Consider the following 24,689-nt stretch of genomic DNA (forward strand, 5'->3'; position numbering starts at 1 on the left):
TTGTCAGTACTCAGTGTGTATGTTTGCTATGTGAGAGACCATCTAAAGATTAAAAGTCTTCTGTGACGATTTTTCATTTTTGGATATGCTCTTATTATTTAAAGCTTTACATTTGAAAATATGTGTATTTTAATTGTGAAGTGCTTCTTTAAAATATTTCCTTTAGACCATAGAGATGATTGAGAAAGAGCAGAGAGAAGTGGAAAGACGACCAATCACAAAAATAACTCATAAAGGTGAAATAGAAATTGAGAGTGATGCCCCAATGAAGGAGCAGGAAGCAGCCATGGAGATTCAGGTAAAAATAATAAAAATGTCATGTTTGTAGTGCTTAAAACATGAAGAATCACGGGTTAATTTGCCTAAAATAAACCTTTAAGTTGAAAAAAGATTTTTAAAAATACATCTATTTTAAAGTAGCTTATTTCATTGGTTTCATGGTTTTTTTGAGAGTGTTTACAATATTGTTTCTCTGTACATAATGTGCAGGTTATACAGGCACTTCTTAAACACGTATTTAAATGTAAATTCTCCGGGTCTCTATGACTTGGTGAACTCTTTAGTAGGCCTGTGAGTCTGTAGGTGCTTCTTAGGCAGACTAGTTTGAAAGCTTGGTACAACTTTCCTTATTTTCAAATATCAGTGAGAATATAATATGAAATCTTTTTAGAGACCGTAAAGAATGAGGAATGTCTGAGTTTTTGCTCTACTTTTAAAGTCATAATTAATATCTAGCATTTACTTTATAAAGAAATACTGAAGGACAGTCTGCGAACAGAACATCTTTCATATATTAATATGAAATATAAGTTGATTTTTAATAATTGTGGCAAAATTTTGTCAGGTAAAACTTTTTACTCCTTTTTTAGGAACCTACAGCTAACAAGTCATTGGAGAAGACAGAAGGATCTGAAAAACAGAAAGAAGAGATTGACTCTATGTCTAAAGACACCACTAGTCAACATAGACAGCATCTTTTTGATCTTAACTGTAAAATTTGCATAGGTAATTGAAATTTTTCTTTCTTTTTTTAATGTTTATTTTTGAGAGAAAGAGAGAGAGAGAGAAAGAGAGAGTGCAAGTGGAGAAAGGGTAGAGAGAGAGAGTTGGAGACACAGAATCTGAGGCAGGTTTCAGGCTCTGAGCCATCAGCACAGAGCCCAACACAGGGCTCGATCTCAAGAACTGTGAGATCATGACCTGAACTAGAGTCGGATGCTCAACCAACTGAGCCACCGAGGCACTCCTGGAAATTTTTCTTTCTGAAATGTTGCTTTCACTTTGAAAGGAGATACTTGTATTTGTAATCTAAATAGGTTTTTATTTTCTCTGTATTGGTGGTGAGGTACCTGCTCACTCCTTTTGAAGAGTAGCACCTTTCTTTTTTGAATGACTGGTATTCAGAGTTGAGGTATAGTTTGATACTATCATATGGTTTGCTATCTAGACTTAATTATATTACATAAGATCTGAACTTAAGAAGTTAAGGTCAAAAGACAAATTTAAGCATTAGCATAGGCATCAGAACTGTTGGACAGTTGTAATGGTATTGTCATTTACTAGGTGAAGGAGTAAAATAACATTCATATTTTATTATTATAAAACAAATCCCAAAATATCTTTACTATTCTTATATTTGGCTATCCATTCAATAATTATTTACTGAGTTCATTTTGCTGAGCACTTTCTGGTACAGGGACTATAGTGGTGAAAGAGTCAGATGTTACCCAGGCTTTAAGAGAAACTGCAAAGCCCAGTGGGAAAGACAGGCAGGTGATGATTTGAATTATAGAAGTACAGTAATAAATGTATTTAGCAGGAAGACCTAGTCTAGAGTATGAGGTACTGGGGAGACCTGAACTGATATTTAAGCTGAGACATGAAGTTTGAAAGGGGAAGACCATTCTGAATATTGGGAATGGCATGAGCTTGAATTGAACTCAAGAAGAAGAGAGGTATATGATTTGTTTGAAGAGATACTTTAGGGATCACATTTTGTAATATCTTAATGTCTTTTGAACTTCAGATTGTGACTTCTTAGTAGTGAAATTGATTTAGTAAGTAGCTACTAGCATCTCAAAAGCAAAAACAGTAGGAAATACCATAGTGAATTATAAAGATGAGTACCATTTTGTGAAGCTTTAGTTCTGGCTATTTATATAGAACAAAAAAAAACATATATACACACACACCTAAACACACACACAATACAGTATTACATAAGTAATGGATCATGAGAAAAAATATTACTTTACAGACCACTATCAGAAATGCTGAAAATCTACTTCTATAGCCACATTGAAGATTTTGGTCTTTAAGAGCAGTGGATACTGATTGAAGGGTTTTTTTGTAGCAGGGGAATGGCATAATCAGATTAGAATTATCTTCCTAAGAAGATCTCTCTGACTGTAGTGAGAAGATATTATAGTGGGAGAAGTCAAGAGAGGAAGGAGGGAAACTCGATAGGAAGGTTCTGTACTAGTCCAATGGGAGATAAAGATGGTTTTAATTAGAGTGATAAGAGCAGTAATTGGAGATGCAAATAAAGTATAGGCTTTGAGTTACTCACATTAGGTAATGTTGATAGATGATTAGGAATGTATAAGGAAAAATTAAATTATATTAATCATATCTTTTCAGAATCCTGTTTATATATTTTATAATCTATATAACAATAAAGACTTAAAGATAGAATGATTTTAGACTTTGTTCTTTTTTTGTAAGTTTATTTATTTGAGAGAGACAGAGCTCAATTAGGGGAGGGGGCAGAGATAAAGGGAGACAGAATCTCAAGCAGGCACCACACTGTCAGCCTGGAGTCTGACGTGGGGATTGAATCCACTAACCCAGGAGATCAAGACCTGAGCTGAAATCAAGAGTTGGATGCTTAACTGACTACCTAGGCTCCCCTAGACATTGTTCTTCAAGTTATCCATGGTGTAATAGTATTTTTAAGTTTGCCCATTTAGTCTGAATAAAAAATACTTAGTTTATTAATTTTAATCCTTTTCCGTGGTATATTTCAGTAAATTTAATGGTAACACAAAAACATTTGTTACGCACTACTAGACCTAACCTGTTTGGTGTAATCTGGTGTTAGGTCGAATGGCACCACCCGTAGATGATCTTTCTCCAAAAAAAGTTAAAGTTGTTGTTGGAGTATCTCGTAAACATTCGGATAATGAAGCAGAAAGTATAGCAGATGCACTGTCTTCAACCTCAAACATTTTGGCTTCTGAATTCTTTGAAGAGGAAAAACAAGAGTCACCGAAATCAACATTCTCTCCTGCTCCACGGTAATTTTCTCTTCGCTCTAATTTCAATAATAATAATTATAGATCTTTGCCAGATTATACTTAGATGTCTTCAAATACAGAAAAGTGACATATTTCTTAGGAGCCTTTCTTTTGAGAAAGGAACTGAGCCTTCTTAAACATTAAACTAATTGAGATGAAAAGAATAAGACTTAATAGTAATTTAGAGATTTGAGTCTATGTGTGGGAACTTGGCTTTAAAATTCCTTTTAATTAATTGGTCCCAAAAGGCAGGAAATAGGTCATTAAATAAAAATTGCTTGCACCTCTCTGGACCTTCATCTAAGCCATCCATGAAGGACAGTTTTGTAAAACATGACTTTGTAAATATGAATGCAATTTTGTCTTTAATCAGTAGCCTTTATGTATTTTGGCTTTCTTGACATGCTGAAATAGAAATAATTGAAGACTTAGTAGAAAATGGATTTATCCATGAGCTCCATGTTAGGCTGAAAATTTTTAATGTCCTGTTTTAGACCAGAGATGCCCGGAACTGTTGAAGTTGAGTCTACCTTCCTGGCTCGATTGAACTTTATCTGGAAAGGTTTTATCAACATGCCTTCTGTAGCAAAATTTGTCACCAAAGCCTACCCGGTATCTGGATCCCCTGAGTATTTGACAGAGGTACTGTGAACTTTTCTTGCCCTTTTCTGCTTGGGTTGACATCTGTGTTTTCAAAAGCAGTGGAAGAAAAGCAATTTTATAAATATTTTATTTCATTCATAAGAAAAATATTGACAGTGATCCTTAAACCATTCAGTTAATGAAATTATGAGTTCTCAACTGAGGTTTTTGAACTGTATAGACAAATATGTTCTGAAAGTTTTCAGCCTACAAATCCTATATTATAAGATGAATGTCAGAAAATTAAAAATTAATGAGAGTCTGCATGGATATCATAAATTTTTCTTTAACTATAGACTAGATAGAGGATTGGCCTACTTAGTATGGATTTCAGTCTTAGCCTATCAAGAAGATTTTATTCCATGTTAACAAGTCTAATTCTCCTGTTGCTTATGTTTCCTCAACTGCATGACTGTAGTTCTTCTTATCTACCTCTATCTGTGAATGAGATGTAGGTGATAGTTGAAACATTATAGTAAGGTGACAGTCCCATGAGACCCAATGATCATAGTTGCTCCAGGTACTCTTGGTTGGTTTTATACGTGAAAGAATTGGATGGAACTATTATGCAACATTTATGGAAAATAAGCAGTTATAGTATTAAATTATGAGAAATGAGAAAGTATGACTTTTTTGAACTATTTTGAAGAAGGTTGTATTTTTGTTTATGTAGAGGAAAATAAATCAGTACATATGTACTATATTTTTTGTTGAGATTGTATTTTCTGTTATGTTTATAGCCAACATTAACCTTTGCATTCATTCTCAGTCTCCTGACCATTGAAGGCAAAAATTAAAAAAAAAATTCTTTCCAGGATTTCAGAACTCATCAATCATATGTACGCCTTGTTTTTCTTTTTTAAAGATTAGCAAACTTTTCTGTGTATTAGGCTGCAATTACTTTAAATGTAGTGTTGCTAACTAATGTTGATCAGTTTATTTAGTATTGTGTTTTAAAAAACAATCTAATTATTTTAGTTTGCTTGGCAAATAATATTTTAGAAATGTTGATTTTGTAAGAGGAAAGTTAAATGGACCTATGATGCTTTTCTTTTTGAACAAACCGCTTTAGAAATAGTCATTGATCAGTCTGTGGTAAAGATAATTCTTTTAAATGGGAAAGAAGCCCTGAACTATGGAAGTTGTTTTTGAACAAAAGTATTCTTTCTGAGCCAGTTTCTTTCTAAGTGGTTGCTTTCCAGAATTCCACCTCTGTTTTCTTTTAGTTTAGGACTAAAGTCCCAAAGAACATACTTAAAGCAATTAATAATTTAAATAAAATTAATCAGATTTATTATCAGTTAATTATTTTTTTTATGAATTAAAAAAATTTTTTTTAGTTTATTTTTGATATAGAGAGAGACAGAGCATGAGTGGAGGAGAGGCAGAGAGAGAGGGAGACACAGAATCTGAAACAGGCTCCAGCCTCTGAGCTGTCAGCACAGAACCTGATGCAGGGCTTGAACCTATGAACCACGAGATCATGACCTGAGCAGAAGTCGGATGCTTAACTGACTGAGCCACTCAGGCACCACAAGAATTTTTTAAGCTTCGTCAAAAAATAGAAATACACTGATAAAAGTCTTAAGTATTTTCAGTTACACAGTTCTTCACTGATTTTATGTATAGTCATCTGTTTTCAGAAAATTCTGTTTAAAAAAATGAACTTGCATTATTAGTGTTGTTTACTCTGCAAAAATACACTCTATAATTATGCTTCTGAAATCCACCTGTTAATGATTAGGTGATATCCTTGACCACTGCCACCAAAAACGGGGAGGGGTGAGAGGAGGGGGAAATAGAACAAGTCTCTAATATTGTGAAATCTGTTATATTCTTCCTGTATTGTCAGTGTGTCATTTGCTTGACATAATCTTAGATTCTGTCTCACTTGTACCTTGGGTAGCCACCTTGGTTATTTGAGGTTGACATTTCAGGTAAAGCCTAAAGGCTATTCCTGTACATTATGTTCTATGATGCAAATGTTTTTCCTTTTTTTATTACCATTTCAAATTAGTCTTAGAGTAAATTATGAATATTACGGTAAAGATATTGTGTATATATTGATCACCTTCATTTTTTACTGTAGGATCTACCAGATAGTATTCAAGTAGGTGGCAGGATATCACCTCAGACAGTTTGGGATTATGTTGAAAAAATTAAAGCATCAGGAACTAAGGTAAGGAAAATTTCTTTCACTACACCTGCATGAGAGAGTAAATCACTGAGAATTCTAATGCATGGTACCCTAAGGGGTAGGAGCCAATACACATTTTAAAGCTACAAAAAATGCCTGACAAAACTGAACTAAAGCCATTTGCTAAGGCTTAAAACAGGTCAGCATTCTTTTTGTGGGGTTTTCTTTTCTTCTAGTATGCTTTCTTAGTGATTTCTGTCTGTGTTTTGGAAGAAATGTTTTAAAATGAAGATTGATATTCCTTCTGGAATTTTGCCTTGCTTTGATTGTAGATATTTGTTTAGTTAAGGCATAGGCTAAGAGACTTTAAAATATAGTGCAACAAAGAGACTGTAAATATATAGTGGCTCAGAAAATATAGAAGTTTTTTAATTTATATATAAAGATTTTTTTAATGTTTGTTTTTGAGAGAGAGCAGGTGAGCAGGGGAGGGACAGAGAGAGAGGGAGACAGAATCTGAAGGAGGCTCCAGGCTCAGAGCTGTCAGCACAGATCCCAACATGGGACTCGAATCCATGAACCTAAGCTGAATTTGGATACTTAACACTGAGCCGCCCAGGCGCCCTTATTTAATTTTTAAAAGTTTATTTATTTATTTTGAGAGAGAGTCGGGGTGGGGGGCAGTGATGGGAAGGGTCAGAAAGAGAGGAAGGAAGAGGGAATCCCAAGCAGGCCCCTCACTGTCAGTGCAGAGCCTAACTCAGGGCTTGAACTCAATGACCGTGAGCTCATGAGGCTCAACTGACTGAGCCACCCAGGCAACTCCAGAAGTTTGTTTATTTAAAAATGGTTTAAGTTTGTTTATTCTGAGAGAGAGCGTGAGTAGGGTAGGGGCAAAGAGAGAATTGGATGTAAGCTCCACACTGTCAGTGCAGAGCCTGATGTGGGGTTCAAACTCCCAAACTGTGAAATCATGACCTGACCTGATACAAGAGTAGAATGCTTAGCCAACTGAGCCACCCAGGTGCCCCAAATATATATTTTCTAATATAGGTTTTAGAACTTAAACAAATACAGTATTAGAATACAAAGAAACTTTGAAGCAGTATAGAAAGGTTACAACACTTATTTGCTGTCACTTTCTCATGATAGTAAGTCATGGGAAAGCATTGGGGAGGTATTGCCCTTCGATATTTTGGGAATCATTCTTGGTCTACCCATGCATTTCTGTGCAATACTTTTTAATATGCCTCCTTCCTGACCTGACTAAAACACACCCCTAAAAGAGAAAAGTTTAGATGACAGACCTTTATAAGAGATAGAACCATAGTTTCACTCATAGGAACTTGTATCAATTTCGGCTTTGTAGCAGGTGTCTCTCTCTCTGATTTGACTATGTACCTTCATGAAAAGACATCTCATTTTTTTACACAAAGACAAACAAATAAGTTCCTGAGTAAGCCAAATGATTTTACAAAATGTATGGCTTTTGTGTTTTTCACTTCTTTTCACCTAGCCTCTTTTTTTTCTGAATCCATTCCCTATAAATTGGATTTTCAGTGGATTTGACTGTTTTTGTGTATGTGTTCATGGCAGGGTAGTGGTTGTAGGTGATATTAATTTTCAGTATACTGAAAACCCCAGCGCTGTTTATGGAGAATATGAGATTGGAAATAAAGGTAGTGTAGATGTCAAAAGACTTGGGTTTAAATACCTTCTCTGTTACTGACAGTTGTGTCACCTTGAACAAATCAATTACTGTGGGACTTGGTATCTTATGGGACACCTTCAGATAAAACAAGTCCATCAGTGGAGTCAGCAAACATCTTAACCTGAGTTGCTTTTGTTCACTATGTTTAATCTGCATTTAAGTTGGCAAATCATGTTTTTTGGTAATCATCATTATACAATTTGATTGTTACTAATTGAGAAATGATATTTAAAACCCAGCTATTCTTTAGGTTATTATTTTAAACGGTCATTTATGATTTTCTTGAATAGGAAATTTGTGTGGTTCGCTTCACACCTGTAACTGAAGAAGATCAAATTTCTTATACTTTGCTGTTTGCATACTTCAGTAGCAGAAAGCGCTATGGAGTAGCCGCTAACAACATGAAGCAGGTTAAAGATATGTACCTTATTCCTTTGGGTGCTGCAGATAAAATTCCACACCCTCTTGTGCCTTTTGATGGACCTGGTAGGTATACATTTTAATAATAGAGTATGAATAAAATAAAGTGGGAGGTGAGACCAGAGTGGGAAAACAGACTCTGCTTGCTTTCTTGAGATTCAGCCTTCTGGAGCTGACTTGACAGGGACAGGCGCCCACCTAATAGGTTATATATAATAAGCTAGATGCAGAAATGTACCCTTTGTTGTAATGATTGCATATGACTCTTGATGTTTTTTATTTTATACAGGTCTTGAACTGCATAGACCCAATCTGTTGTTGGGCTTAATTATTCGTCAAAAACTGAAGCGGCAACATAGTGCTAGTGTTGGCACTAGTCATACAGCTGAGACTTCTGAAAGCGTACCAATGGCATTGCCACCTGATAAAAAAAGTAAAATGGAAGTTTCCACAGAAGAAACACCAGAGGAAGAAAATGACTTTTTTAATTCTTTTACAACTGTATTACACAAGCAGAGAAATAAGCCTCAGCAGACTCTTCAGGAAGACCTTCCAACAGTGATTGAACCGTTAGTGGAAGTCACCAAGCAGGAGCCACCAAAACCTTTAAGATTTCTTCCTGGGGTATTGATTGGCTGGGAAAATCAGCCTTCTACTCTGGAATTAGCAAATAAACCTCTTCCTGTGGATGATATACTTCAGAGCCTTTTGGGCACTACTGGTCAGGTATATGAACAGACTCAATCAGTGATAGAACAAAACACTGTTAAAGAAATTCCTTTTCTAAATGAGCAAGCTGACCCCAAAGCAGAGAAAATAGACAAAGTGGAAGTAACTGATGGTGAAGCCAAGGAGGTAAAAGTTAAAGCAGATGATATTTCAGAGTCTACAGGTAATTCAGTAATAGGAGGAGAAGAAACATCAGCAGTGGGGTCTTCTTCCATTTCTGCTGGACCTTCGACGAGTCTTAGCCTCAGAGGTAAACCACCAGATGTTTCTACAGAGGCATTCTTAACAAATTTATCAATTCAATCAAAACAGGAAGAAACTGTGGAGAATAAAGAGAGAACAGTAAAAAGGCAGCTACTGCAAGATCAAGAGAATAGTACGCAAGATAATTGGACTTCAAATACTAGTTCTCCATGCAGGTCTAATGTAGGAAAAGGAAACACAGATAGTAATGTCAGTTGCAGTGAAAACCTTATTGCTAATACAACAAGGTCCCCACAGTTTATCAACTTGAAACGGGATCCTAGACAAGCAGCAGGACGAAGTCAGCAGATAACTGCTTCAGAAAATAAAGATGGAGATAATTGCCGGAATGGAGAGAAACATAACCCGCCTGGTCTGTCACACAAGGAGCACTTAACAGAACAAATCAATGTAGAGGAAAAGTTGCCTTCTGCAGAGAAAAACTCATGTGTTCAGCAGGGTGATAATTCAGGGACTGCAGAAAACTCACCGTCAGTAGAAAGCATACATAATTCTCAAACAGAACAAGCAAAACCCTTACAGGAGGATATTTTAATGCAAAATATTGAAACTGTGCATCCATTTCGAAGAGGATCGACAGCAGCAACATCTCATTTTGAAGGTGGAAACACATGTCAATCAGAATTTCCTTCCAAAAGCATTAACTTTACTTCCAGAAGCACCAGCCCCAGAACAAGTGCAAACTTTTCACCCATGAGGCCACAGCAGCCCAACCTTCAGCATCTCAAGTCTAACCCCCCTGGATTTCCATTTCCAGGACCTCCTAATTTCCCCCCACAAGGCATGTTTGGATTTCCACCGCATTTACCACCTCCTTTACTTCCCCCTCCAGGCTTTGGCTTTGCTCAGAATCCCATGGTTCCCTGGCCACCTGTTGTTCACCTGACAGGCCAGCCACAACGTATGATGGGTCCCCTTTCACAAGCATCAAGGTATATAGGCCCACAAAGTTTTTACCAGGTTAAAGACATTCGAAGACCAGAAAGGCGCCACAGTGACCCTTGGGGTAGGCAAGACCAACAGCAACTGGATAGGCCATTTAATAGGGGTAAAGGGGATCGACAGAGATTTTATAGTGATTCACACCATTTGAAAAGAGAGCGACATGAAAAAGAATGGGAGCAAGAGTCTGAAAGGCATAGACGCAGAGACAGAACCCAAGACAAGGACAGAGACAGAAAAAGGGAGGAAGGGCACAAAGATAAAGAGAGGGCACGGTTATCGCATGGTGATCGAGGAGCAGATGGAAAAGCAAGCCGGGATAGTAGGAATGTAGACAAGAAACCCGATAAACCTAAAGGTGAAGACCATGAAAAGGACAAAGAACGAGAGAAAAGTAAACATAGAGAAGGAGAAAAGGACAGAGATAGGTACCACAAAGATAGGGACCACACTGACAGAGCTAAAAGCAAAAGGTAAAATTTGCAGGCTGCTTCAGGATTACATTTCAATAACTTAAATGTTGTATCTTAAAAACTTTATGATTGCCTGCTAGGATTGTGCCATCTTTTAAATTTTTAATATTGGTGGTTTGCAGAACAATAAAATCTGTGTGTTGGTGCAGAGTGCTCTCTGGACCAGTGCTTGTCATCCTTCTTCATACCAACTGTCCCTAGTTCTAGGAATTTAATATTTTTAAAAGTTTTACATTGCTGTATATTCAAAGATTTGTTTTATTAATATGCAATAAAGGGTTAGAAATTTTAGTTTTATTCCTTACTTGGTAAATATGGTTAACTATGGAATATATTTACTGCCTCTAGTGAATGTTCTTTATATAATGACTAATTTGAGAGTAATGTGTGCTCTGTAAGTTTGTTTAAATTGCACTGTTTTTAAAGAAACTGTAGAGGAGAAGCAGAAAGCCAAGCAACTTCATAATCAGATTATATTAATCATTTAGTTGAGCAGTTTTTGACCAAGAATCAGACGCCCAAGGGGTACATTTATTGCTTTAATCTGCACTCATTGAAGGCATTTATTACCATTACTACAACTTTGTGGTAGGCCATTTTATTCCTTTTCATTTTTGGCTCTTTGGAAACTTGAATACTTAAGCTTGTACATGATCTTGTGTTTTGCTATCCTTTTTACTGTAAAATGTAAATATTTTAAGGGATATTTTGATTCTAAATATGATAAAAGAATTTCTCACCTATTTTGTGTGTGTGATTTGAAATTCAGTAGTAAGAGTATTCTTTAAAGCTTTAATTATCGTTAGATACTAAACCCTTACTCCACCAAGACCATAGAGGCATAGCTGTCTGTGTCAGGCAGTAGATGAGGGAAAAGACAACTTCTGTACCATAGATTACAGGCTATTGCGGTGTAAATCATGTAGTTTTAAAGAAGCTCTGAATTGAGAACTAATGAAAAACTGTTATAGTTATAGCTCACTTTATAGGTATGTTTCCGAAAACTTGTATACCATCAAAATTTGGTACACTGACTAATCATTACAGAACCTTTATTTTAGAGAAACATGTTATGAATCTCTTTGCAAACGGTGTAATGAACTCTTAATTTGTTGGTGGAGGAGGGGGGATAACTAGAGTTTTGTATGCTAGTATTTCTTGAAATAGAAAACACCTGGAGGCTTAATCCAAATTTAAATTTGCTTGCACCCTAAATTACCTACTGTATTGATTTCTATAATTAAAACCAGTAGCTACCGAAAGATACTAGTACTTGAGACCAAAAAAGAAAACATTATTTTTGCTCATCTGTATTAATGAAGAAAAATATAAATGACTTCACAAAATTACAAAGATAAAGTTCAATTTCTTAGAAAGTATAAAGATTACAGTTAAAAATAGGTTTTAAAAATGAGCTTTGCTGTTCTCACTGGAGAGAAAAGGAGCTGAAATTCAAAACCGAACATTTTGTCTAATTTGCAATAACTTGCAACCCTTTTTTGTCATCTTTATTCTCCAAAATTAATGATCATAAAAGTTCTGAAATAGAGGACTTGTATTTAAATAAAGTTTGTTTAATTTTGGTCTACTTTTGTTTTGGAAGTTAACTTGTTAGAAAACTAGTCAGGTTACAAACAAAACCTAAGGTTGGTCATCTTCATCTTATGAAGAAATTATTCAGGGTTTTACTAAAACAACAACCACCACCAAAACCCCCCCAAACCAGAAAAATTAGCCTTTTGATTTCAAGTACATATGTTTGTAAGTCTGCTTTCCCTGGTGGTAGTGGTGCTGGGGGAGTTGAGTAAACACTGGGTGGTTTTTTTTTGTTTTTTGTAAGGTAAAAATGGGTTAACCAATGGAAGAAAGCCTTTAAGTTAGTTTTTGATTACTTGTTAGCCAGTAGTTTCTTATATCTATCTATCTATGTATCTATATATATATATATCAATGCTTTCATATCTTATTGGAACTTGATTTCAGAGAGGCTTTAGTGGTGGCCATCACCTGGGATCACAGAGTTACTAAGTGCTAAAACTAGGTCTCTTACCCCCGGCTGACTGTGGTGGAAGTTTTCAGTGAGTAGTGGATTGAAAGCCATTCTCAGTCTTTTAAAGTCACTTACAACCAGCCTTACCACAAATGTGAGTTAAATGAGGTTCATCTTTCTTTGTTTCTCCTGTCTTAAGGAAAATTTAATCTTCAGGAAGTTTGATGCTTTTTAAAATTTTGAACTATCTTCAGACGGTTTCTACATACCTATCTTAAGTAAAATGTACCATGGTATCTCAGTAGCTAAAACGTCCACCTCTTGTTATCCTTGTGGCAATAAGAAAGCCTCTGTGAACCCTCCATATGTCAGACCTTGTGTAGAGCACTTTATATAAACCTTGGTCAGCCTGAAAGGTGAAGACTTAACTCAGAGGTCTCTTAAGGAAACTTGTACTTAGGAAAAAAAAAAAGAAAAAGAAAAAGTGCCCAGGTTAGACATCGTCAGAACTGGAATTTAGTTCAGTTCTACTTTTCTTCAAAGTCTGCATGCCAGTTGTGTGAGAATTGAGAACATGCTAGAGGGACAGAAGCCTGATTACCGTATATGCCTTTTATAGCCTTTTTCCTCTCTATACCACCGATCAGTCTGAAACCCTTTACTGAATAAGCCAGCTCCTCAAAGTGAGCAGGAAGACAAAAAAACCTGTGGGTTCAATTGTATAGATTTGTGAAGTTAATCTGTTCAAATCCTAATTCTCAAGTCCTCTTCTATTTTCTATTGCTCCTGTGACAAATTATTAAAAACTTAGTGGCTTAACACCACACAATTTATTATTGTACATTTCTGTAGATCAGAAGTCTGATGCAGATCTCAGTAGGTTAAGATCAAGGTGTTGGTTCCTTTTTTGGAGGCCTTAGGGGAAAATCCATTCGCCTTGCCTTTTCCAGCTTCTGGAGGTTACTCACTTTCCTTGCCTCAAAGTCCAATTCAAAGCCAACAACATGAGGCTGAGTCTCATGTTACCACCTCTGATCCTTTTGATTTCCCTCATCTACTTTTAAGGTGCCCTTGTGATTACATTGGGCCTGCCCAGGTAATCCAGGAATAACCTTCGTTTTTTAAGGTCATTGATGAGGAACCTAAGTTCTATTTGTCCTCAATACCCTTTTGCCATATAATCTATATACAAGTTCCAGGGGTTCGGATGTAGACAACTTTCAGGGACCATTCTACTTATCACAATTCTTGACTTGCTAATTGTAATTTACTTGTGGGTTAGCTCTGTTTTTGGACTTAGAACACCTCTAGGGTCATAGTAAATATGCTTAAAAGTTAAGAAAAATACTAACAATAGAGAAGAACATGGAGTGACAAACCATTGGGCTATATAAAAGTAAACTAAATTTATAATCAGATGTTCTTAGTTATATGTTTTTTTTAATTTATTTTTTTAATGTTTTATTTATTTTTGATACAGAGAGAAAGAGAGCATGAGAGGGGGAGGGGCAGAGAGAGGGAGAGACACAGAATCTGAAGCAGGCTCCAGGCTCTGAGCTGTCAGCACAGAGCCTGACGCGGGGCTCGAACCCAGGAATGTGAGATCTGACCTGAGCCAAAGTTGGAGGCTTAACCGACTGAGCCACCCAGGTGCCCAGTTACATGTTTTTAAAGAAGGATATGAATCAAGTTTAAGTGCATTATGAGAGCTTGCTAGTGAACCAGATCTTGTTAAAGAAAATAGTTTACTTAATTTTTAACATTTAAATGTAACAGTTGCACTATTCCAATATCCTTAGATCCCTTTAAAACACTGGTCAAGTTACCATTTACTAATGGCTTCAAAGGGCGATATACAGGGTCAACTATTGACTTTTGTCTTTCAAGGCAAATCTTGAATTGGTTACTACTTTTGAAAAGGTGTCAATCCTGATTGTTTGGTTCCTATTTCATAAAGAATTTCAGTGATTCATGTATGGAGCGAGAAATTCTAGGTTAAGAGCTAGAAAATTCTTGAAAACGTGTCTACTTTATAGATGGAGAAGAGTCTTTGGGGGAAACCAAAGTACTTAAAAGGCAGTGCATTCAATATAGCTACCAATATTCCTAAATACCTTTACCTTCTCTGTAAAGTAATTCAGTGTGTGTATGGATATATCTACCTAAGCTGTACTTTAAAAATATTCCTTATTTTAAAAGAGAATACTTCCCTCCCCATCCCCAAGTTAATTTTTTGTAGCAACTTTGTTGAATCTTTTAAAAGATAAACATGTCCTTACTTTTTTACTTAAATCAAGTTAACATATAGTGTAATAATGGTTTCAGGAGTAAAATTCAGTGATTCAATATATAACACTCAGTGCTCATCCCAACAAGTGCTTTCCTTAATGCCCATCAGCCATTTAGCCCATCCCTGTGCCCCACCTCCCCTCCAGCAACTGTCAGTTTGTTCTCTGTATTTAAGTCTTTTATGGTTTGCCTGTTTTTATCTTATTTGTCCTTCCCTTTCCCAGTGTTCATCTATTTTGTTTAAGTTTTACATATAAGTGAAATCAAGAGATATTTGTCTTTGGCTATTTCACTTAGCATAATTTCTTCTAGGTCCTTTCACATTGTTTGTAAATGGCAAGATTTCATTCTTTTTGGTCACTGAGTAATATTCTCGTGTGTGTGTGTGTGTGTGTGTGTGTGTGTGTGTCCATGTCCATTGATCAGTGGATGGACATTTGGCTATTGTTGATAGTGCTGCTATAAACATTGGGGTGCATGTGCTCCTTTGATTTCAGCATTTTTGTGTCCTTGGGATAAATATGTAGTAGTGCAATTGTCCTAATAGGGTAGGTATTTCTATTTTTAATTTTTTTTAGGAGCCTCCACCTTGCTTTCCTGAGTGGCTATACCAGTTTACATTCTCACCAACAGTGCAAAGGTGTTCCCTTTTCTCCCCAGCCTTGTCTGCATCCTCTGTTTTCCTGTGTTGTTGATTTTAGCCATTCTGACAGGTGTGAGGCGTTCACCTTTCTTTAAAACATGTTTATATTCAACACTGTATTTCAGAAGCATTGTAACGCTTATAGTAAAGTTATCTTAAGGAGTTTCTATATCAATTATTTTTATTTTGTGCTGGAGAAATTTTACAGGAAATCTTCAACACCCTCATCCCAAGGATAGCAAAAATGAGTAATGGTGGTAATTCGCCACATGAAATTAAAATTTTTTTTAAACATTTTATTCATTTTTGAGAGAGAGCAGGCGGGAGGAGGGGAGGGGCAGAGAGCGAGGGAGACGCAAAATCTGAAGCAGGCTCCAGCTCTGAGTTATCAGCACAGAGCCTGGTGTGGGTCTTGAACTCACAAATTGTGAGATCATGAGCTGAGGTGAAGTTTGATGCTTAACCTGACTGAGCCACCCAGGAGCCCCCATGATGTGAAATTTTAGATTTAACAGTAAAAATGTTTATAAATCAAGGTTTAAGACATTTTGATTTATAGGAAATTGCTAGGTAGCAGTTTTAAATTCTTATTTTTGTGCCTATTCTGTATGTTGCAAGATTCTTGGAATTCAGTGGTGAGCAGTACCATTCGCCTCCAGTTTTGGAGCTTGCAATGTCATGTAGAAGACAAGTGATCACATCTTCATGTGAAACTACAGCTGGGAGAAGCAACTTTAATGTAGTAATTTTCAAACTCTCTGGTTTCAGGACCCTTTTTAAGAAGTTATTGAGAACCCTAAGTATGGGTTATATCATTTAGCATATTAGAAATTACAATGTTACAAAGATAATTTATTTAACAATAATCCTATTATGTAATTATAGCATTTGTGTGAAAAATAACTTACACTAGATTTGGTAAGAATGTCATGTTTTCATTTTTGCACATCTCCAATGTCTGACAAACTGTTGGATTCTTTTACCTGCCTCAGCATTCATTGATTTGCAGTATGTCATCTCACTTGATATATATGAAGAAAACCTGGCATCACATGGAATTGTTGAGAAAGGAAGTACTCTGGATCCCCAGAAGATTTATGGGTTCTCTGAGGTACTGGTTTTACATTTCAGGAAGGGCTGCTTTAAGGATAGGCACTTTGTATCTTGAGAGAACATGTGGCCTGTGATGAGGGTGTGGTTCATGGGAGCTTTGGTAACCTTGGAGAACAGCTTTCTTAACTTTATACATAAAATGTATATCTTTAAAGTGAGATCTAAATAACCATCAAAATGATTTTTTTAAAGAGCAGTTATCATTATGATCTTCATATCATCAAAGTAGATGAAATGGTATGGGCCAAAACAAATTTAGGTCACAGTTTTTCAGTAAATATTGGGTGGAGTTTTCTTACATGGTTTCTGTTAAAAACAAAGCAAAAACAACATACACAAAACCTTGGAATCAGTGTATAGACATTCTGTAGTTCTACCTTACATTTTGTTTTGCTTACACACTTTTGCTAATGTTAATAATAATATACCTGGGGGTAATTTGTGTCCCATTGAATGGTGCCAAGATTCTTAACTTTAGTTCTGGAGCCCTCCATCTATAGCCTTCTGATTGCAATGGTGTGGCAAAAACAAGTGCCCGCCTCCAAAAAACGAAATTGTTTTAATTTTTCAAATGATAAATTGCTTACCTAGTTTCTTTGTATAGACTGGAACCTCTACAGGCAGATTTTGCTTAATAACAATGAGAATTTAACCACGCACCTGGTCCCTTTATTTGTAAACCATTTTCTCCATTTAATAGATAATTAACATATTTTTCCTTTCAAACTTCACATGTTGCTTATTACCAAGATAATTTTTTTTCTCTCCAGGTATAGTCATGCCTATTAGTGTATTGTGTCAGTTGTGTTGTCAGTTGCTTTCTTGGTGGCGAAATTGTCATAAATATCACACTCTAGAAATGCTAAATAGCAGCAATAACTACTTCCCAGTATGCAATAGTGGAGTGGGGTGGGGAGAGAAAATGCTATTTACAATTATATCAATAACTGGTGATTGGGTAAAATGAACTTTCTCATGCTAATACTTTTGATGGTATAAATATGATCAGTACAGTAATTTTTCAGTTGCATTATTCAGAGCCTGTTTTATTCCCAATTTTGAGATCTGTAGACTTGAAAATTTAGGTGTAAATGAAGTTTAATTTTTAAATTTATTCAATTACATAAGTACATGGTTTAAAAAGCCAAGTAATTCTATAAGGTTTGTAAACAAACCCAGCAATATTTGCTCTATTTTCTCCAGAGGTTACTATTTTCAGTTTTTTTAGATTTCTTAGGATATGTGTCTTCATATTTGTGACGTGTATGCTTAACAAAAAGGTTGCAAAAATTGTATCTATTAATGTCTTACTGTAGGATTTAAGTGTTTAACCCTCACCAGCCATCTTCTTCCCTCCACCTTTCACCTTCCCACATTCATGCAATAACTTTTGGCTTAAGTCCCTATTTAAATTTCGCATTACTGCAATCACATAAATATTCATAGCTGAGCCATGCAATAGAGTATCGTTGTGTAGTTTTATGTAATTTTTAGTTTTCCTGTGGTTAGTAATTTGCTTTTTAATTTTTTCTTTGTATCATTTATCCCACCTAAATTTTATTTAAAAACCATTCACAGATGAATAAACACTAACTGAACTAATGGAGTGATAACTTTGGAATCAACATATTTATAGGTATTGGATATAGGAAAAACAACCAAAATTGTTTCTTTAGCTGTATTTTATAACCTTATAAAAAAGATGTATTAGCATTTAGACTATTTTGTAATAGTAAATAGTTGATTTCTAGTAAACAATGTGTCACAGAGATAGCTATCAAAGTACAGTTACATATATATTTTGTATGTTAAAATTACCAGTATTTATTTACATCATTAATTTTGTTCATCTCCATTAAAAACATTGTATCCTTCCAACTTAATTAACTCAATTTTTTTTGAATCCTGAAAAAATACATCTTTAATTCTGCCAACAAAATCTCTCTTAAAAATCTCTCGAGTAACAATATTTACCTTTCGGCCATATTCAAAGCCCCCTAGATAAATAATGCCATCATAGTTTAAATCAACAAATATTTTGTGTGGATCAGTATCCTCTAAGAGAATTAGGTTGTGATCTAGGTAGGCCTTAATAACAGTCTGATTTTGAATTACGCTTACATGGTGCCATTTATTACAGCAGAATGTGGCCTTGCTATAGATCAAAATAGGCACAGAAATGCTTTTTCCTAAGTTAATGGCTATTTTCAAGGACTGATTATGGAGACCAATTGCCAGAAAATCATTTTCTTCATTTTGAGCTTTTCCTATCCATACAATTAAGCCTTCTGTTTCAGTAGTACTGAAATTTAAGGATATAGTAGTGAACTGAAGGTTTCTCATTCTGTAATCTGGATCAATGTATTTAATATAAGAATTACCCATAAATTTTGCAGTTGAAAATGAAGTTTTGTTTTCACAATACTTTCCCACCCAACCCAAAGTACACAGACAATTGTAAGAAAAGGACTGATCAGGTATACATAGTGATTGGTGGAGACAAAGATTATTTGAACAGTGCACAGACTGGTCACATGTATTTCCAGCCCAATGTGGCAAACATCTGCAAGAAAATGTTGTGCCATTTACTATACATTCACCCCTATTTCTGCACACCTTGTACCCACAGGGCGTCCCATCACAGTCACCTACATTTGCGCCGCCTTTTGCTCCTAATTCAGTTAATTTTAACTCTTGATTATTTATAATAACTTCTCGGACACAGCCCTGAAATCCTGCAGGTTCATTTGCTACTGACATAGGATTTATAAGATTTAAAGACGGCACTCCTCCGATATAGAAGTCAGTATTTGTGTCCAGGGAGCTCATTTTTGCATTGGCTTTTTCTGTTACATTTATCCCATCCAGATCCAGGTAGCCTTCTGCACCAACTCTTCCTGCTTTAATCATATGCCAAGTACTTCCATTAATAGTTACTTTTTGGAGAGTTTCTAGAATGATAGTTCTGTCACCAAGGTTGTAGCGAAGCTGAACAGAACCATTTACTAAGGAGATACATAGGAAATCACCTGTTGAGAAAGAAAACCAGTCAGTACAATGTTATTCTATTAAAAACTCTTGCCATTTTTGGTCATTTGAGTAAGTTTTGGTTTTGGGGGGAAAAAGATAAGGCTTGATTACAACATTAGAGAATTTTGTTTCCATTTACAAATCAAAATATATGTGTATATATTCATACATAAATCCTGTATTAGGAATTGGCCACATAAGTTTTTCCTAGTTGTAAATATTTCGCATTGAATGAAATGTATTGTGGTACTAAGTTAAAGTGAAGTTTTCCTTTAATGATTTTATATAGTTAAGGATGAATGTGTGAAAAGCTTTTAAGATATTTTACTCCAAACTGCAGATTGTTTTTTTCTTTTTTTAACAGAGATTGAGGAAGTAAATAAGAGAATTAAGAAGTTATTACTGGTGCTATGAAAAAGTTTCAGCCATGTCCTTGGCATCAAATCCCTAGTTGAGATCTCTCCAAATTTCATACCTCCGGTTGTGAACTTTCTCCCATACATCTGGCATCTTGCAGGCTTTCCAAACTCATTAAGTCACTCCCTCATCCTCCAACCAGTTCTTCAAACCAAAAATTTAGCTGTGATCCCTGATTCCTTATATTTTTTTGTTCCACATATAATCAGTCTATCAAAGACTGAGATTTCTTAACATTTTGGTTCACTGCAAACATCTTGATTCTGCCTTTGCCATTTTCGATAGATTTACTAGCTTTATTTCTAGCTTAGTCAGTCTATTTACTAGAACCTCCTCACTCTTCCTCCCTAAGAGAATTTCGAATCTAAACTGAAGCTAAAGTGCTGGTCACTTTACTACCCTTTAATGACATTCACTGTTGTTGAGAGAAAAGCCTTAGATCTTTAACATCTACAGAGGCTCTGCAAGTTACCCAGCCCTTTTCTCCGGCTTCCCTGGAGTGTACTCTCCCTCTGCCTCCACTCTCTTTACTCCAGCAACACTGACCTTGCTTGTTCTTGCCTAGGAACCTTTGTGCACATCATTTTCTTTCTTGGAACACTCCACCCCATCCCACCTCATCTAGGAAACTCCGGCTGTCCTTCAGGTCTGAGTCTATCTGCTAGAGCCTCCTCACTCTTCACTTTCTCCTCAGATGCCACTTCCTCTGAGATGTGTTCTGTGCTTCCACAGAGCTGGTCAGGTGTTTTATCCTATTTGATAGCACGAAATTTCTCTTTCACAATGTTTATCTCATTTTATAATGAAATAGTCATCTGGGAACAAATCTGAATAACTATGATCCAGCCTCTGTATGAAGGTGCAGTGAGGCATTCAAAGGAAAAGTAAATGCAACTCTGTGTGCCAATAAAAGAATGTGGCCCTTCAATGGTAAAACTGCTTCAAGAGGTTAGCAAAGTGGTTTATATAACAAATCCTGCAGATGTCTTCCTCAAGATAGCTTTTCTCCCTAACATTTCACAACCAATAAAATTTCTTTTCTTATCCAGGGAGATTTCTTGGCACATGCTTTTCTTCCTTCATTTCTCCTTGGGCAGTGAATCACTACCTCACCTCTCTCCCACCGTGTCCTTTCCTTCTACTCCCCCTTGTGGTCCACTTCAGACCATTATTCTAAGACGGCTGGGAGAGGTAGCAGGTCTATAGTCCTACACCTATGATTTCAACTTCAGAAAACTATGAGCCCATGTAAAGTATGGTTCTCAATCATTTTCCTCATAGAGAATTTGTGACTATAATCTGTCATTACATCTGTAATTATTTAACAGCTGCCTCATCCACTAGCTTGTAAGCTTCATGGAATCAAGGTCTGTGTCTTAACTTGGCCCAACGATTTAGCCCCAGCACCTAGCACAGCACCTGGCACATAATTAGATAAAAAATAAACAATTATTGAATTAAGAAATCACCTTTAGGAATGCCTGGGTGGCTCAGTCTGTTAAACATCTAAATCTTGATATTGGCTCAGGTCGTAGTCTCGTGGTTGTGAGATAGAGCCCCATAGTGGGGGCTCCAAGCTGACTGAAGCTTGGGATTCTCTCTCTCTGCCCCTCTCCCACCTCAAAATAAATAAACTTTAAAAAAACAAAAAGTAAAAAATGATTAAGAAAGCTAAAGCTGCAACCTAATAATATCACTGGTCAAATTGCCAACATGACTAGGCTTTTTAAAAACATTTGTGAGGGTTATAACTATATCAGGATGATTTCAGGCTGTCCATGATCAATTTGTGCTTAACATAATATTGACAATTTTTATGTATCAAAACACTTTTTCCTAAAGATGATTTCCTAAAGTCCAGTGCTTAACCGACTTGAGCCACCCAAGTGCCCCACATTGATTTTAAGATATTAAATACGTAACAGCAATGGATAAACAGGTGCTAATGATTTATTTAAATTTTATTTCCAAAATCAAAGGTCCAAAATCAACTAGGATAATTGTAAAATTATTTTGTTTTAAATACTATATTATGTGAGATTATTAAAATTGTAACCTCTAAATGACACAGATAACTTTATATACTGAGAATTTGGTCTTCTACATATGGAAACTCAATTGTTTGTCTTGTTTTACTTTGTATACTAAGTGGGCACTTTTTGCTGAAAGTTTCTCTTAGCAGAGAATCAGAAGGCTTAAAGTTTACATTAGACATAATTTTTTTTTTAATATTTATTTTTGAGGGACAGAGAGACAGAGCCTGAGCAGGGGAAGGGTGGAGAGAGGAGGAGTCAGATTCTGAAGCAGGCTCCAGGCTCTGAGCTGTCAGCCCAGAGCTGGATGCGGGGTTGAACGCACAAACTTGTGATACCATGACTGGAGCTGAAGTTGGCTGTTTAACTAAGCCACCCAGGCACCCCTAGACATAACTCTTAAAGAAGGTAAAAAACAAAAAACAAGAACATCACTTGTATTTTATGCAACCTTAAATATATGAAACATACTTTACCAGTTCATTACACCAGTTGAACGCTAATAAGTTTATGCTTTTCATCTGATAACCTTTTGGTTTATCTAAGTCTGAAAATTGTAAAGCTTAGATTTTTAATATTGTACAGTTTTCATGATTTCCTTATATATGTGTCAAATGCAGCACTAACCATGACATTAAAGTAATTATTTTTATCTCTTTCTGTAAATAGTGTCTAAGGCAAAGAAAAATCTTGACTTGAAATACAGTGCCATTTAATAACAGATGTAAGAAAATGTGCCCTCCTATGTGTGTTAATGTATATGAGCTTTTTATTTTACATATATAAGCACAAATATGTATGTAGTGTACTAATTATAAAATTACAGTACAACATTCTTGGCCAGTACAGTTCCACATATATCTTGATTTTATGCCCTTACCATACAAAGGTTAAGCCTGAGGTTTTTTATGAGGGACATAACTAAAGCTGAGTGTCTTTTTCAAACTGGAGCATACTATGTGGATATTTTTATTCCACACTGTTTTGCAATGATTGTGCTACTTTTATAGTTTAAAATATTTTTACCAACTTATTGTGGAATGTGAATCCTAGGTGTACTATTTAGATAACAGAATAACTTGAAGAAAATTTTTAGAGCTATAAGTTTGGGTCGATTTACTGGAAACAAAACAGTCATGTCTTCCTTTCCTTTATCTTTATATACATATTTTATTCCTTTTAACATAGGACTATTGAGCGTTTGACTTCAACCTCTTTTTTGATGGGATTGTTATACAGTTGAGAATATACTGTATCTGAATTTTGCTAACTTCAATTCTAACATATCTCTTGCTATTTTATTAAAACATTTAGGGAGTCAATTCATAAATATGCATTTGCAGTGATAACATTAGAAGTATCAAATGTTTACATATTTCATAGGCTAGGTGACTTAAAAAATAAAAATACTCTATTACAGATTACTTAATTAGGAATTCATTAGGATTTTTGCCCCTGCAAATATCCTGCCAACTTTACCTGATTGTGCTTTTAAGTGCTGTGCAACATAAAGTAAGATGCCGTCTGCAGAAAGAGGCTGAAACTGCAATTGAATATGTGTCTTTTTCCGAATACGGAAGGAAGCAAAAGACATCCAGGATAATTCATGGCTTCTGAAAGATGGATCACTTATAGATAAAGCTAACAAAGCAAAAACATGAATTAAAAAAAAAACAGTATTGCTCATAAATACAGTATACTTAAATCATTTTATTTAAGAACTTACCTTATCTTCCAAGAGTTGCTTCTTGCTAAATACATTGAACTATGGCAAATCTAATCCCACTAAATGTGGGCTTTTAGAAATGGGGCCAACTATTGAAAAGCCTTCTATTACTTCTGGTAACTATGTGCCTTTTGGCTGGTACTGTGTGGCACAGATCCTCTGCTCTAGATTGATTATATTATAGAGAGGCATCAGATACTTATATTATTAGAATGTCTTATCTCAAAAGATTGAGATTCTTGGGAATGTCTTACATTAAAAATGCTTTCAAGAATTTTATTTTTTACATTTATTTTTGAGAGACAGAGCACAAGTGGGGCAGGGGCAAAGAGAGAAGGAGACAGAATCCAAAGCAGCTCCAGGCTCTGAGCTGTCAGCATAGACCCTGACACCAGGCTTGAACTCACAAACTGTGAGGTCATGACTTGAGCTGAAGTCAGACGCTTAACTGACTGAGCCACCCAGGTACCCCTAAAATGCTTTCAAACAGATGATTACAGTTGCACGAGATAGAAGATATCACTATATGAATTATCCTTTAGTTTTTATATTTCAAATTAAAATGTAGAATGTAATCAAGTCATGTTTAAAGTGACTAAGTGGAAATAACTATCAGTTTACTTGACAATACTTTAGATCTGTATCTCTTCAGAAGTACTAACTTTTGGGTTTCCTTTTTGGTAAGTTAATATTTTACAGTAAATTCATTTCAGTATTAATTGAAGTAGAATTATTACATAGGTTAATAATGCTTTAGATATTACTTGTTCTGTGTGTTTATGAGAGGAAGAAGGAAAGTTCTGAACATTTGGCGGTATTTATCTCTCTGGAATC

General features: G+C 35.6%; 2 protein-coding genes across 7 annotated transcripts in view; one reads left to right on the forward strand and one right to left on the reverse strand.

Moving 5' to 3' along the window:
- Positions 1-12,202, forward strand: part of PHF3 (PHD finger protein 3) — an 81,983-nt gene extending 69,781 nt beyond the window's left edge. For all 6 annotated transcript variants that reach the window (XM_029944059.1, XM_029944058.1, XM_029944060.1 and 3 more), the window contains 7 exons: positions 167-298; positions 870-1,005; positions 3,101-3,296; positions 3,791-3,938; positions 6,028-6,117; positions 8,077-8,272; positions 8,496-12,202. In XM_029944059.1, the coding sequence (XP_029799919.1) occupies positions 167-298; positions 870-1,005; positions 3,101-3,296; positions 3,791-3,938; positions 6,028-6,117; positions 8,077-8,272; positions 8,496-10,618 (3,021 nt within the window). In that variant the 3' untranslated portion in view covers positions 10,619-12,202. The remainder of the gene's footprint in view (positions 1-166; positions 299-869; positions 1,006-3,100; positions 3,297-3,790; positions 3,939-6,027; positions 6,118-8,076; positions 8,273-8,495) is intronic.
- Positions 12,203-18,367: 6,165 nt separating this feature from the next.
- EYS (eyes shut homolog) overlaps positions 18,368-24,689 on the reverse strand; it is a 1,499,666-nt gene continuing 1,493,344 nt past the window's right edge. The window contains exons 40-41 of the mRNA XM_029943180.1: positions 23,609-23,770; positions 18,368-19,678 (exon numbers count right to left, since the gene is read on the reverse strand). Coding sequence (XP_029799040.1) covers positions 18,486-19,678; positions 23,609-23,770 — 1,355 coding nt within the window. The 3' untranslated portion in view covers positions 18,368-18,485. The remainder of the gene's footprint in view (positions 19,679-23,608; positions 23,771-24,689) is intronic.

Source organism: Suricata suricatta, chromosome 7, assembly GCF_006229205.1.
Source record: "Suricata suricatta isolate VVHF042 chromosome 7, meerkat_22Aug2017_6uvM2_HiC, whole genome shotgun sequence".
Classification (NCBI taxonomy): Eukaryota; Metazoa; Chordata; class Mammalia; order Carnivora; family Herpestidae; genus Suricata; species Suricata suricatta.